The following is a 15,124-nucleotide window of genomic DNA, read 5'->3' on the forward strand; positions in this document are numbered from 1 at the left end:
TCTAGTATAAAGGAGGGTATTTCGAGCCACTTAACAGCCCTTATCGCCACAACACCATCATCATAAGTCGTCAATCCCAACGTGAATCAAAAGGGTATGCCTTCGCCAATGCTTCTCCAAACCGCCGCATACGCCTAACTCCTCTAACCTCGCTTCACATGCTAGAATTGAACAGTAATTTCATCACAAAGTCTTACGTCTTGATGATTTCGGCAGCCCGCAGGATACCGCGTGCCGTCTTGGACACCCACTCCTCTGCAACAGTTAGGTTGCCGTCGCCGTACTGGACTCCCTCAGTGATTCCAGGGAACAAGACAGCGGCATAGCCTACGAGGACTTATCAGCGTTGTGTGAGAACTGCATGATTCAGGGGGGACTTACCAGTATCTAGGCCTGGCGCGGTAACGACGTGCTTGTAAAACTCTCGGTTGGGAAGACCACCTTGGCTGATGAAGCCCCTCTGGAAATCGCGGTACTTGTGGTTCACGACCGTGATAAGATCAGTGTCATTGGTGGTAAGAGCAAGCTTCTCCAATGCCTTGACCTCATCGGCACGAGTCGCAAACTTATCAATGGCATCGGAAAGCTCAGAGAGGTCAAGCTCCTGGCCCTCAGACTCGACGTACTCGGTTAAATCCTCAAGGTACGAGCGCAGCTCAGAAGCGTAGTTTGGCAAGTCGATGGGCAAGATGTCATCGTCAGCCAAGTGGAAGGCAACAAGTGCTAGGTACTGGCCGATGGCGGCATGGACCTGGAATCCCGGGTCACCGAAGTTGGCCATCCAATGGTAGGTGTCGTAATTGCTGTGGTAATGCCAGATGGGGTCAGTTGGACCACCGCTGGAGCCGACGTCAAGCTGATAACTCGTTAATACTTGCGCGATGTGCTTGTTGCTTTTACCTATGAAAAGACTCACCGAGTTGATACCCCTGTGCAAGAAGGCAGTGTAGTCGCTTCCACTGCCGAGCGGGTCTACAAGACCACCGCTGACTTCTTCCCAGACATCGTACAGGGTAGTGTTGTAGCCACCGAAGTTGGGGTGGATGACTTTCTTGAAGGTCTCGGTGGCAAGAGTGTGTAGCTCAGGCGTGGTTGCGAGGTTAGGTCTGGGTCCGGACACGGCGACGTCAATGTTGAGGTAGGCGACAGCCGTCTCAGTGAGCCAGTTGACGTTGTCTTCGACCCATTCCGTGCTTCCGACGAGGCCGTATTCCTCGGCGTCCCATGAACCGAGAACACTGTGGTCATAATCAGCGGAGATTCACATTGGTTCTGTCAAGAAATACTGACATGTTTCGTTTCGGGACCCAACCCTTGGATCGCAAAACTTGAACGGCCTTGGTGAACTCGACAAGGATAGCAGAGCCAGAGTTGGGGTCACCGTTTCCACCAATCATCCAGGTGTCGCGATGGTTTCCAATGACGATAGTCTCGTCGGCGTTGGTGCCGTTAATATAACCGATGACGTTCCAAATGGGCGTAATCTTGCCCTCGCTCAGATTGTCGAGGTGCAGGGTAACTCCAGGAGCAGGACCGGTGCTGTAGTTGGCGTTGAGGCCGCCTGCCCAAACCGTACGGTTGACCTCGTCAGCAGACGCGCCAAAGCCATCGAGAGCCTTCAGCAGAGGCTCAGCAGAAGCGTACGAGATGGGGATGGAGGGGATTTTCGGAGTGACGTTGGAGATGTCTGCGCGGTCGACGCCCTCATGGGAGGCGTAGCCCGGAGTTGTCGGGTCGCCCGGGTTCGTGGAGAGAAACAAAACGGAGCCCTTCTGGACTGAGCTTGGGTTCCTGGCAGGACCGCCTGTGGGAGTAAGTGTCAGTCTGGTCTTGAGCACTATGACTGGTAAAATAACGTACTAGGATACGCCTCGTAACCGTTAGCCACAGTCTGGTTTCCGTCGTCGGCTGGATCGGTGAAAATGACGGCACCAATCATGCCATGGTCTTGGGCATTCTTGACTTTCAAACCTCGGAAAAGCCCTCCGTATCTGGCGAGAGCAATCTTGCCTTCGAGTTCAACACCCAGTTCAACCAGTCGGTCAAAGTCGGCCTGGGAACCGCGTCTATCGATGCGTTAGTAGAGAACCCCAAGCCGTCAGTGGTCCAAAACTGACCCAACGTAAACGTATTCAGCCGTAACGTTTCCAGAGGCAGAGTACCCATGGAATGTAGGCTGGTTATCCTCTCGTCCGGTCACATCATCTTCTTCCAGCACATCCTCGTCCAGCCTGACATCATTCGTTGATCCGTTGGCATACGTGATCTGGAGCGAGGCGTGCACCGGATAGCTCAGGTAGACGTGATACTCGTTCAAATGCGACTCGAATCCATGCTTGTTCCACTGGTCGGCCGTCCACTGCGCAGCGTCCTTGCCTAGGCCCGCGAGCTTGACCTGGTGGCCGTAGTAATCGGCCCATTCGTCAATGGTAACGTTGTCAAAAGCATTGACTAGGACAGTCTCCTGCTCCGTCAGTACGGGAGGCCATTGATCGTCGGCGCGCCTAGTGATAGGCTTGCGGTGGGTGTGCCGAGGACTAAGGAGGAGGTCTCGCTGACAAGCCGAGACGAGGCCTAGATAGGTCAAGACAATTGGAATCTGGCCGCGCATGATGGGCAGATTGAAGGCCGATTGACTCAAACTTTATCTCCAAAATGATGCGGTAGGAGAAAAAACCTTTCTAGAAGCTGGCTGGAGGGGAGCACGGAGAGCTCCAGCCAGTTTTATAGCTACCGATCAACCTGCAGCCTGCTACCCACAACACTCTGCATATTCGCCCTCACGCATGTAAATCGTCATTCGATCTCTTGATTTGGCTGCACAAAGAAATCAGGCATTGAGCTTGACTCAGTGTGTGCCACGAATGGTCGGTAAGCCCGGTGATGCCATGTCACCGTGGGGTTCACAATTGCCAGGCAGGAGGATCCTTAGACTGTTCATCTGCAGGCCTCTTGCAGGAAAACATTTTGGCAGAAGTCGTCATCCTGCCTCTAGACATCTCGGCATTTTGGAGAATTTACTTGGAGCTAGCAATGTTTCCGAGGCCGGCATGGAGCTACCCCAACTTGCAGGGCGATGTAGTACGTTGTCAGACGGGAACACAACCAGTAAATCGGCTACCTTCGCTGCTTAATCGCTTGGGCCAGTCAACGACCTGCCTTGTTTGTGCTAGAGATGCGGTACGCCAAGCAATGACAGCGGGGTAGCTCCATACATTGAGGAAAAAACATTGGGACTTTTGGGTCGATGCGAACGTGGGGGATGGATATCAACATCCTCTTATCCCTTGCTGTTCGGACTAGGCTGACAGGGCCATATCAACCCCGCGTTGGCCGTTTCTCGGCTTTGCTTGGATGACCCACCGCATGACACTATTCACACCACTTTCCTCTCACAAAACCGGATGACGAATCGTGGATGAGGGGTTTTAGTGTCCTTCTTAAGCCTATTAGAGCTCTTTGGCTCGTCGACGCAATTTTCGGAGTTCCTTTCGTGTTCAAATAAGCCTCAGCTATCATTGGTTCGGACTCTTATGAGTGACGCGGTCAGCCTCCAGACACCTCATTTACGGCTTCTTACCAGTACTCCAGCAGGCAATATCTCTCGTTTTGGTCCAAATCCCAAGCCTACAAGCTTGACAGTAAGCTCCGGGTCATATCATCGGCCATGCTCGTATACCTCTGCCGACTGTGGCCGATTGTACCAGGATTATGTCAGCTCTACAGACAGCGAGTCACATGGTAGATCCTATCTCGGCAATGCGGATTTAAACAATGCCTAAGGTACAGTATGTTGAGTAGAAAAGCCACAAGGGCCATCACCACATCTTACTTAACGGGACAAAGAATGGTTGCTACGTTGATTATTTTTGCAGTATACAATGCCAGGGCCTCAAAGACACTAGAGTCTCCAGGCACTAGCAAAATGCCGAAGCGACCCCAGCACTCGAACGATCCATACCGGCATCTGCCATCGGCTCTCACCCCGGACCCGCTAGCTCCCGAGTCAATCCACCCCGAAGTGCCGAACCATCTGCTCCGACTCTGACTAGTGGTAAGAAGGCCCACATCAACGAGAAAATTTTTCTTTATCCACCTATCCTTTGTAAAGCCATTCAACAGCCCAGCTTTCAACAATCAAGGCAGATGTTCCCATCTGCCCGGCTAGCTCAATCGGTAGAGCGTGAGACTCTTAATCTCAAGGTTGTGGGTTCGACCCCCACGTCGGGCTCAATTCCCGTCAGCGATTGACATCGTTTACTTTTTGCATTTTTAGTTGACTACTTCCTCCTCTGGATATCCCATCACAGCTTTTTTTAGGGTTATGACGGCGTGCATATTCACACCCAAAAGACTTACTCGATCGTCTGATTCGGTCTCAGGAGAGGCTATTGTCACATCATGCATCTGGTGCTCTCCAGCTGTGTAGCAGAGCATAAAGATTGATCTTTAACACTTGATGGATTATGTGTTGCTTGTGCTAGTATGTCTATAAGACCAAACCATTCGATGCAAGACCTCATGTCTGCGAGGAAGCTGGACAGATCCGTCATAAACAGACCTGTTTCCTACATCTTGCTCTGAAAACCTGCTGAACGCTTCGGTCGGCCTGTCTATACTCAAGTACTAGGCTTCACTTACGTGTCCCCCCTTCGAGTTACTCGCAACCAAAAGTCTCTCGTGACCCAAAAAGCTGCGTCATATAGTTTCAACGGCTCCTGTGGAGTTACTACAGCAAAGTCAAATCTTCGTAGCAGCTTTTAAACTGGTCAGCTTATTTCCACAATCCGTGGTTGTTCATCAGGTCTTACCTCGACAAAGATCTTGTTCAACTCCATGAACGCAATCGTCTTCCCGAGGCATTGGAAACGCCCATGACCAAAAGCGAGCTCGACCACGGAACTCATCTCTTTCAGACGATCTTCGTCCGCAGCCGCGTCTAGCCAGCGCTCCGGCTTGAATATGTCTGCATCGCTCCCAAATGTTTCCTTGGACCTCATCAATTTCTGGATGTTAACACCTAATTGCGTTCCTTCGGGCAAGAAGTAACCACATAGCTCAGCCCCTCCTTCAGACACTTGCTTATAGTTCAGACCAGTTGATGGAGGGTACATGCGTATACCTTCCTTGATGACGGCTTGAAGATACGGTAACTGTCGAGCTTCGGCATCGGTGATGGGCGAACTGACTTGGCCCTTCTTGATTGCGGTGTCCATCTCTTGACGAAGACTATTAAAGGATACAGGTGTGTTGAGGAGGCAAAGCATTGTCATGCGGATTGCCGTTGCTGTTGAATCGGAGCCTGCAATGCTGATGATATGTGTTAAAAATCAGCTTTAAACGCCAAGTCAATGCAAACATACAATTCGAGAAAGATTTCGGCTAAAAGCTCTTTGTAGGTCAAGCCGTTGCGCAGGTGATGTTGGGCCATGATGCCTTCTGAGTCTTGCTCATTGGCCAGCTTCTCATCGGCTAGACCTTTTGCCACACTACTAATCGTCAGCTAACGGAGTGCGCCTTGCGAACGATATGGCTTACTGCATCAACTTTCCGAAACCATACTCATCGCTTGAGAAGGGCAAGAGCTTGCTGAGAGGCCACTGCTGCATCATAATACCTATGTGTGGTGTATTTAATATGAGCGCAAGCGAAGGAAACACGCGGTCGTTTGTCTCAACGTAACCCCATAAATCCTCGTCATTTGCCAAAAATCCCAAAGGCTCGCCAAAAGATAGTTGGCTGATAACGTCGAGAGCGAAGTATTGAGATTTATGAGAGAACTCTATGGGATGAAATTCGGTGGCGGTAGAGATGTACTTGGACTCAATGAGGTTGACAAACTGGGCGACAATCTTGTCTACTCCAGGCTCGAAGCCGCCATCATCTCGGCCAGCATACTGCAGCGGTGATTAGAAGCTTGTCTTGCCATTAAGTGATTATCTGGATCGAGGTTTACAGACACCTGGAGTCAACTTAGCCCTCAGCTCTTTTCGCTCTTCGTCATCTCTCATGGAGAACAAGCTGTGCTGGTCCGGCACGATCTTAGACAGCTCATACCAAGGACCCTTGGTGAAATCCGATCGCACCGCTGATATCTTGCGATAAGTATCTGCATCGCCAAACAAAACTTCGTTAGGCCCGACGCGAACCAAAGGACCTGCAAACCTCGCCGTCAGCTAGTTCAGTCTTCATCCGGGATGTCGCAACATCTCACCGTACTTGTCTCCCAATTCCTTCAACTTGAAACTCAGCTTCCCGCTCATGGTCATGCGGTTCATGGGCAAGATGGATATGGAGTTGAGCCAGGGGCCGGGAATGTGCCTCAGGCGAAACCAAGATAAGAAGTACCATGTCGAAAGCAACACCACTGCCAAGGTTACGACCGCAGAAGACGGCGTCAAGAATAACGCCTTTGGTGACCAGATATCATCGTGATTTGACATTTTGGGTCACCAGCAGGTCGTTTAGGCACGATGTAGATGCTAGGATATTGACAAAGGGACCGGTTCCATTGAGAAAATGACTAGTCTAGGATCATCGGCAGATTTAGGGGCCGTCTCTAACGTGAGTTTGTCACAGTGGGGTTGACCCTTATCCGGGGGGTGTACTCTATTTTGTTGCGGGGGCCTGTCATCCCAAGATTGGGACCAAATGGATACGTCTGTTTCGAGCATGATGAAACTATCAGGCGAACCATCAATGAGCCTTGTTGGCTGCGTTCAGCAAGTCACTATTTAAGCAGCTACAGCTTGGGTGGTTCTCCAGCGGCTCATGAGACTTCAGCACTTCAGCTGCTGTCAGTGCCTAAGCCGCGGTAGAGAAAGGATGGACGAAAAGAAGGGGAGAGCAAAAAGATTGTAGATATGAGCAAGACCAACTTCGAGGCATGCAAATGAACAAATTCAAAAATTGTTTTGGCAGCTCACTGTTTTCATGGCTAATCACTTGATTCCAGAAGGTGTCGACACTGAGGAAGAATCGGGGTGAAGGCCATTCATTAATAATAATCTCATCCGATTGAAGAAGAAGGATTCGACGTCTTTTGAAGGCGATCATGAAAACGCAAGGCATCCAAATTTGACTGATCCCTATGAAAACCGGATTCAATTCATAATCAGAATCTACGTTTCATCAACCACGTAGGGCTGATAGGAATCCATGCCCATCAGTAGGCTACTGAGTCTCGGTATCGCATCGTATGGCGTGGTTTGTGACCCCATCTGTCAGCAGGGGTTCGGGATTTAGTCTCCCCCATTGAGCCTTTTAGCCCAACAGCTGCCGCGTGTCCATGCTTTCTCACCTGCATCCTATATCGAAAACAGATGCATCTATCACCCAGTGTTCTCTATCACCGCTCTACGATTGGCCGCAGAGAAACGCGGCTGGCGACACTAAGCAGGCATGTCCGAATGCATACAGTCCAGCCACGTCTTAGCGCGTCCAGCTGTCATCCATTGAAACCGGCCTGGCAATGTGGCTACAATTACGGATAGACGAGTGGAAAAGGGGCTGGAGGTCTTGACAAGGGGTCGGCTAAAATTTTGCATGACTCCATAGGCAAGAGGAGTCTCGTCCCTACGTACATAATGATTCACAGGTTCCCACGAAGTGGAATTATGCCGGCGACTTTCTTGCTGCGGCAAAACGTCTGGAATGTAGACTTCTTCCGCGCACCAGTGAGCTCTTCGGCAGCGATAGTAGCGTCTCAAAGCAACATATTGTCTTTTCTCCCCCTCTAGATTTCCTAAGAGCACGTCTCAAGCCAAGAGTGCGGTTGAGCTTCAGAAACAAACATCACAGAACCCTGTCTTTTTGTCTCGTCGCACCCGATCGTAACCCACATTTCCGTGGTGCTGCTGCTGCATTAAGGGCAGCAGGTTGGCTGGCATCTCGTCCGTCATATTCAAACTCCAATCCAGTCCAGACCCCTCCAGCTTGCAATCCCAGCCGCGTGGATGAAGTGGAACCTCTGGCATCCGATTATTGCCTAGTAGCAGATGCAAGGGCATGCATGTTTTAATAGGGGAAAATTCCAGCAGATCAGCTTCCCTCCCCAAACACAAACACTGACCCTCGGTATCTCCCGCCCACGCCAACAGTGTAACCAGCGAACTAGCGCCCCCTCCGTCTCATTCTCGCTTTCAGCTGACGCTGGGGTGGTAGTGCTGCCGCCCCTCTTGGGCCAACTCATCCCTCGATGCCATCGCCAGTGACGATGGTGATGGAGGGATGGCAGGAACGGAGACATTCTTCATCAGAATCCATCCCTAAGAAATCCGCATCAATATCGAAGAAATCTAGCACCACCGTTCATGTCACCGAAACAACGACAACGGGTGGCCCAATGGACACGCATGGCATCGACCTTAGCTCGCTAAGCGGATCGGCACACCATCACTACGGCGTTCGTGGCCAAGACTCACTCAACAGCCTGGCAGACAGTGCTCATCACCAACACGACCAGCGTTACGATGCTCGAGCTGCGCTACTTCACAACGCCCAGGAGCCGGCATACGATGGGTATGGGTTTTCCACTCCTGCGACAGGACAGCAGCAACAACATGCACAGCATCAGCAGCAGTTTCAGCAGCAGCAGCAATACCAACAGCAACAGTATCAACAGCAGTATCAGCAGCAGGTTCCGGTTCAGCCTCCTCCATATGTAGCAGCAAATTATTTGGGACCGCCAAACGAGAATAGCAGGTCATTTCGTATGCGAAAGCCGAATTGTGGCTTCTGGCACTCGTCATGGAATATGTATCTCTGGCTTGTCCTCGGAATATGCTTTGCTATTGGTCATCACGCATTTTACCACACCCTAGACGGGAAACCCGCAGACGACCAAGTGCGCATGCTGCGGTATGGGACAATTCTTGCATTCGCGGCGAAAGCGAGCTTGGGCGCGGCTGTGATATCGGCATATCAGCAGCGCATTTGGACGACGGTGAGGTCAAGAGTTTTGAGTATTGCGGCTCTCGATTCCATGTTTGCTGCCACTGAGAATCTCATCTCACTTCTGAATTGGGAATTTCTCAGAGGCGCCAAAGCTGCTGCCGCTCTTGCATTATTTGTCTGGTGAGCTTGAATAGGATTTTCTTTTTCTCGTCCTAGACTACCTTACTGACAGACCTCAAGGCTCTCCCCGTTAGTCGTTATTCTTACAGCAAATACACTTCTTGTGCAGCCCCAGGTTACGGTTGAAAATACCACTTGTCCAGGGGTTCGCAGCTTGAATTTCGCAATGGAAGAGACAAACGACTGGCGCAAGCCCATCAGGATCGACGGGCTCTACGAGATGCCGCTGTCCTTTTGGAACACAACCAAACCATCTGGTAAAAACCCCCCAGGATGGTTTGATTACTACACTGGGCCTAGTCCCAACTTCCAACAGACTGCAACTCTCGGTGCATATTTCCAAGAAGTTGTCTCTAGAAAGAACGCCTCTGTGGAGGTTTGCAGTAAAGGCTGGAATTGTACCTTCGAGATTGAGTTCAAAGCCCCTGGGTACAAATGTACAGAGTTAGCACATGGGGTTGACTCACAACTCAAGAATCTCACTCAAGAGTCAGGCGAAGCGAAATCGCCATTCGGGACTGACCTTCTGCTTCCCAAAGGCACATTTGCATATTACGCGTTTACCAGTGGAGGCGAGTACTCAACAACGCAGATGAAGGACGTTGAGATCGGTGGCATACCGAGGATGGATCCCCCATATCCGGAGCACATGGGAGCTTTTCGCACCGAACCCGTCATCTGGATTGGTCATGTTGTGTCTGGACGCAACGATAACGCCAAAGTCCAGGTCGGAGACGATTTCAATTTCATCCCTGTGATCTTTGCATGCGAGCACTACGAAACAGAGTACACAGCGGTCTTTAATTATACAGATGCCACGCAATCGGCCTATATAAAGAAGCGCAGGTTTCTCGGCCCTATCGTCAACACGACTTATATCCCTGGCCTTGACGCAGCAGACGGCACTGCAGATAACGTCACAGCCACCCCGAAAGAGAACTATGTTCTCCCGACTGATGTCGAGAAATACCGCCGCACGGCTGCGTACCACTCTCTTGGCTTCATGCTGCGGAAGTTCCTCAACGGCACTGTACAGACGGATAAAACGTTGGTTAACCCCGTGACGAACACTGACGCAATCCAGACCAAACTACTGGACCCCAGAAACAACTTCTTTCCGCATGAGAACCTGATGGAGATGGTGCAAAGTTTCTACGAGGACCTAATTTTGTCCATATTTTCAATGCCACAGTTCCTGCCCGTTGTTTGGGCCGCTGCACCGAACGAGATGTCAGGGCAGCTTCTCCAAGGCGGTGGTCCAAATAATAGGTCTGCGTACAGGTATCCCTGTCAACGCTCGCGCATGGCCAACTTGTACAGCTATCATGTCCGCGACCTGTGGATAGTGTATGCGATCGCGATATTTCTTGCCATCATGGGTGTCTCTGCCGGCGCGTTCGCAGTCAGGGAGAACGGCGGTGTGCTACGGGACACGCGATTTTCAAGCATTGTGGCTGCTACCCGAGGCCCGGCTTTGGAGAAGGTGAATTGGGAGGGTCCAGATCGAGACCACGGAGATGTCCCCAAGGATATCAAGCAATTGAAGCTTGGATACGGCGTGATGAACCCAAGCTTGGGTAGCCCGGGTGGCGGGAATGGAGCAGTCCCTCAGCAGAGCCCGACGTGGACTCCCAATGAGGTCAAGTGCGGATTTGGTTTAGAGGGTGATGTTAATCAAAATAAGAGGGAAGGTTCATTATTTCACCGATAACAAGTTGAAATATTGATTTCATCAAATGTAATTCATAAAAAATAAAATGTAGTATACTCCAATCATACTATTCAGTGCAAAACCAAGTCATCCATAGGACAGCCTTGGTCAACGGAGTCCTTCTTAGTTTTCTCCGTAATAACCTTGCGCGTCAACTCCATCAACCGATCTGCGAGCTCATCATCCTGCGCCAACTTGCTTCCCTTTTCCGGAATAGCAGGTGGGCAAATATACTGGCCAGACTCCTTGATCGTGGTGGCCGCATATACGGCCGACAAAGCTCCCTCGAACTGATCCTTTTTGAAAGGCTCCATGCCAACCGCCATTGCATAGCCTCCCAAGGGGTATCTGCGATGGTTAGCAACTAGTCCATTTTCCCTGCTGATTTCAAGTTTAGGGAAAGGTTAATACTCACGCCTCAAAAACATCCACCTTGCTTTGCTTTGTGCTCACGAACCCGGGATGAGTCGCATTCATCAGGACATTCGGGTGTCCGCTTTGCGTGACCTTCCTGTTGAAGTATCTCGCGTACAAGATGTTCGCAAGCTTGGTGCGTCCGTACTGTGCATTCGGGCCCAAGTCCTGGTTCAGTTCTTCGAGGCTCTCAAACTTGGTGTCGCTCGGCGCTCCCTGGTGCGCATTGCTTGCCTGGTTCACAATCCTAACCACATTCCCCTTCTCCGCCGTCTCCTTAATCAACGGCAACAGATGCGACGTCAGCACCACGTGGCCCATGTGGTTGAGCGCCATGTGGCGGTCGACCCCGTAATCAGTGAGTTCAAACGTCATGACACCCCTGCCGGCGTTGTTGACGAGAATGTCGAGACGGTCGGCATCGTTCTTGATGGCTTCCGCAACCTCCTTGACTCGCTTCCAGTCGGTCAAGTCACACTGGAACCATTTTGTGCGGTTTGCCTTCTCGACCCCGAGTTCCTTGGCGATGGCATCGTGCGCACCATCAACGACCTCCTTGGACATGGAAAGAATGTACAGCTTAGCAATGTTGTTCTTGAGAAGCGTGTGCGTGATGCCGTAGCCGATACCCTCGCTGCCTCCTGTCACGACGGCAATTTTGGATGTCAGATCAGGGCATTCCTCTAGGCTAAATTGGTGGGACCCCAACTGTGAGGCCCCGCCAACGTTTTCGGCGATGGTGTTCTGGACATGTCAGCACTGTTTCTACATCTGGTCGTGCAGTATTCACCTTGATTGCTTGCATTTTTACTGGACGTGTATAATGTAGTGACCTTGAAGGACGACGAAAAGTGTCGAATTGAATGGGTTTGGCAGAAGATATGCTTATTGAGGATCTCGAGGAAAATAAGTCTAACAACTTATTACGCTTGAATATGTCAACGGTAAATCGCCTTGAGTTCATTGGACGAGAATACCAAGAAATATTTCATTCCATGTGCACTCCATTGGCTCGGCTTCTTAGATGTTGCTTATAATGGAAATCGTTGAGGCCTATGAATCATTATCTATGTCACTGTCTTATTTCACCCGCGTCCGCATGTGGAGGTTCGATGACGCGCTCATATCTAACCGGTGTGGCGCCCAGGCTGAGAGGATGCGGTTTCTGGACGCCCTATTCCATTAAAGATTAATTTTGGGGTTAGAAACATGGCCTATGTTGTTGTCTGATATGCATTGGTAGTTTTTTTCGTGGCCGATATGTCGTCAGAGGTGCGTCGTCCATTTGCTGCCACTACTCCACCCTTGGATCGGCACCCCACTAACGTTCACAGTTGATGAGATAGGGTGCTCATCAGTAACGCAAGGTGCCAGACCACGGCCCGCGATGAATCTGAACATTCAAAACCGTATTAAACAGATAGAGAAAGTATGCAAAGCGCGTTAGTAATGCTGCCAATATATCGTGCGTTGCACGTAACCGAGTACCGGTGTTCTACCTAGACTGAGATCTAAGTCACTGTCTGGGTCGACCCTTCAAGTCACTGCCTGAGCTGGCAACGAGCAACGGAGTTATCGATGAACATTGAGCTAAACTTGCTGTTATAGAGGGGAAAAAGAAAGAGAAGAAAAAGATGGTCTAGTGAAAGCAATGCTCCAGACTTTTCAGGCGGCACTTGCGAAGATTGTGGGGATGGATGGGCAGATGCGATGGACGTTTTCATGCCAATGACATTAAAACCAACCATGCATTCATTGCCAATGCTACCAAATGAATAGTGGGTGAGTTCAATTCTAATGTATCCCACCGGATACCACTTCATGGCTTACTTGAGGGTTTCTGGCAGTATCCCTTTTGACTTCTAGTAACAGTACCAAATTTGTCAAAGAATGAAATAAGAAACGTTTTGTTGTAACTTTTTCCTTAATTTTGAGGACGCTCAAACGCCTCTAACCAGATTACTATTAACATTACTATATTACAGCCAGAAGGATAGAGTAAGTGCATTTTGTATCAGTAACACAGCGCAACACATCTCAAAGAGCAACCTTGAAGAACTTAGCCACGCAAGGCACTCCAGCCTCGTTCATGGCAAAAAGCATGTAATATCCGGGAACTGCGATTCCGTAGTCTCCCGGAACATTGACAGTAAAGTCCTTGTTGTTGCCGCCATTCTGTCCAGTAAGGGGAATACGTCGCTGGTCAGTGTTGACTGTGTGCGTGGTTGCGCTGACGCGAATCATGCTGAACGTGTACTTTCCAGAATCTTGCATAGTGATGGTAAGGGCATCGCCAGCCTTGACAGTGTTGCTTGACAAGGTCTGGATAACTGGCCGCTTGGCGCGAGTCTTTCCGTCAGCTTCAAACAGATATGGTGGCGACCAGAACTGTCCATCGAAATGGTTCTCCTTGCAGTTGGCGCCGCAGAGACCGCCGCCGCCGGACCAGATAGTGCCGTCCGCCATCAAAAGCGCCGTGGAGTGGTAGTTACGCGGGACAGTATGCGGGGTAGTGGGAGTAAAGGTGCCCGTCGCCGGGTCGAACAGCTCCGGGGTCAGCTGGGGAGTGGTATCGGAGAAGAGTCTCATTGTTCGCATGCCGCCAACGATCCAGATCTTGCCGTCAGGCATAACAACTGCGTTTGCGAAACCTCTGTTGAATTTGCCATTCTGGAGTTTCTGCACCTGGACAGCTTGGCCGGGCTCTCCAACGGTCAAAATGTGGGCGTTGCTGCTAGATGTGACTCCGGTATAAGCCCTGCCGCCGCCGTAGCTGTATATATTGGTTAGATTGAGTGAACAACAAAAAGAAGCTGGCTGGGTCTTCCATGACTTACGTGAAAATCTTTCCTGCTACGGCATCGTACATGACGGAGACACCGCACATGGCATCGTCATCAGTGCCACGCAGGCCGGCAGGCGTGGTTGAACCGGTACCCTTGGTATCATACCAGTTCATCTTCTTGGAAGGACCAGCTTGGAGAACAGTTCCATTCTTCCACGACCACAGCCAGGTGTGGCTGTCAGGGAACATGCCGGCCTGCTGGACCAGTGGCTTCACAGGGCATCCGGCCAGCTTCGTCCAGGTGTTGGTTTTGGGGTCGTAAACCTCGCCATCTCGTCTACCAGCTCCGGAGAAGGAGCCGCCGATCACAAACACTTTACCCTCAGAGCTGATTCAGGCATCGTTAGCATTTCTTAGATGGCAGTGAAAGCATCCCTTGCTTACGTAGTACAGCTTGACTGATAACCTCTCGAAATCTGCATGTTGGACAACGGCGTCCAAGAAGACGACTCGCCCTTCTTGAAGTCGAGAACACTGGTCTTTGCAGCGCTTGAACCTCCGGTCACGATGATGCGGCCATTCTCATCCATCGAAGTGCCGGGGCAGAACATGTCATGTTGCGTGTTCTATCCCAAGCTTACGTCAGTATAGAAGAGATGAGTTGGAGCATTAAACTATTAAGACTAGGTGGCACAGTAAAATGATGATAAAGTAGAAATAGATTTACTTACCTGAATAAGCGCCTCGCCAACCTTTCCAGTCTTAACGTCATAAAGCGACGTGTAGGTCTTTCCGTTGCCAGCGTTTGTCCAGCGGTTACTATTAGAACTCAGTGTCAGTGTTTCAACTTTTGGACCTGGAGAAGTTGGCTTTGACGTTGTCATGCCAACTTATCTTTGTAGATCGAAGGGTAGATATCTTACGGCCAACCACTGGACCAAACCAGCATATTTCCTGTCTCAGGAAGCAATGCTACAGAGACGGGGACGACAGGGAACGTAATCATGGGACCCCATTGTCCAACATTTTGAGCTTCGACGGCTGCGGCGAAGGCGAGCAGCGCTGCCGGAAAGTTGCGAAGTGTCGAATAAAGGGTAACCATTGTGACGGAGGGTTTTGCAAATGGTCAGAGACTGGTG

General features: G+C 50.5%; 5 protein-coding genes across 5 annotated transcripts; 1 reads left to right on the forward strand and 4 right to left on the reverse strand.

Annotated features, from left to right (window-relative positions):
* Positions 1–193: 193 nt before the first annotated feature.
* CTRU02_204180 (glutamate carboxypeptidase-like protein 2) lies at positions 194–2,611 on the reverse strand (the record flags this gene model as incomplete). Its single annotated transcript, XM_036728273.1, has 6 exons — positions 194–327; positions 382–874; positions 917–1,238; positions 1,291–1,804; positions 1,861–2,066; positions 2,118–2,611. 6 exons carry the CDS (start codon positions 2,609–2,611, stop codon positions 194–196), a joined length of 2,163 nt encoding a protein of 720 aa, XP_036579982.1.
* Positions 2,612–4,637: 2,026 nt separating this feature from the next.
* On the reverse strand, positions 4,638–6,443 carry CTRU02_204181 (cytochrome p450; the record flags this gene model as incomplete). The annotated part of the gene is made up of 6 exons (XM_036728274.1): positions 4,638–4,757; positions 4,812–5,310; positions 5,364–5,489; positions 5,539–5,897; positions 5,961–6,157; positions 6,215–6,443. 6 exons carry the CDS (start codon positions 6,441–6,443, stop codon positions 4,638–4,640), a joined length of 1,530 nt encoding a protein of 509 aa, XP_036579983.1.
* Positions 6,444–8,215: 1,772 nt separating this feature from the next.
* On the forward strand, positions 8,216–10,786 carry CTRU02_204182 (uncharacterized protein; the record flags this gene model as incomplete). Its single annotated transcript, XM_036728275.1, has 2 exons — positions 8,216–9,075; positions 9,136–10,786. 2 exons carry the CDS (start codon positions 8,216–8,218, stop codon positions 10,784–10,786), a joined length of 2,511 nt encoding a protein of 836 aa, XP_036579984.1.
* A 71-nt stretch (positions 10,787–10,857) lies between these two features.
* Positions 10,858–12,005, reverse strand: CTRU02_204183 (retinol dehydrogenase 12; the record flags this gene model as incomplete). Its single annotated transcript, XM_036728276.2, has 3 exons — positions 10,858–11,134; positions 11,202–11,944; positions 11,991–12,005. 3 exons carry the CDS (start codon positions 12,003–12,005, stop codon positions 10,858–10,860), a joined length of 1,035 nt encoding a protein of 344 aa, XP_036579985.2.
* Positions 12,006–13,237: 1,232 nt separating this feature from the next.
* On the reverse strand, positions 13,238–15,087 carry CTRU02_204184 (kelch domain-containing protein; the record flags this gene model as incomplete). The annotated part of the gene is made up of 5 exons (XM_036728277.1): positions 13,238–13,973; positions 14,038–14,373; positions 14,430–14,611; positions 14,717–14,804; positions 14,909–15,087. The coding sequence occupies 5 exons, from the start codon at positions 15,085–15,087 to the stop codon at positions 13,238–13,240; spliced, it is 1,521 nt and encodes a 506-aa protein (XP_036579986.1).
* Positions 15,088–15,124: the final 37 nt, after the last annotated feature.

This window comes from Colletotrichum truncatum, assembly GCF_014235925.2.
Source record: "Colletotrichum truncatum strain CMES1059 chromosome Unknown Contig_0002, whole genome shotgun sequence".
Lineage (NCBI taxonomy): Eukaryota > Fungi > Ascomycota > Sordariomycetes > Glomerellales > Glomerellaceae > Colletotrichum > Colletotrichum truncatum.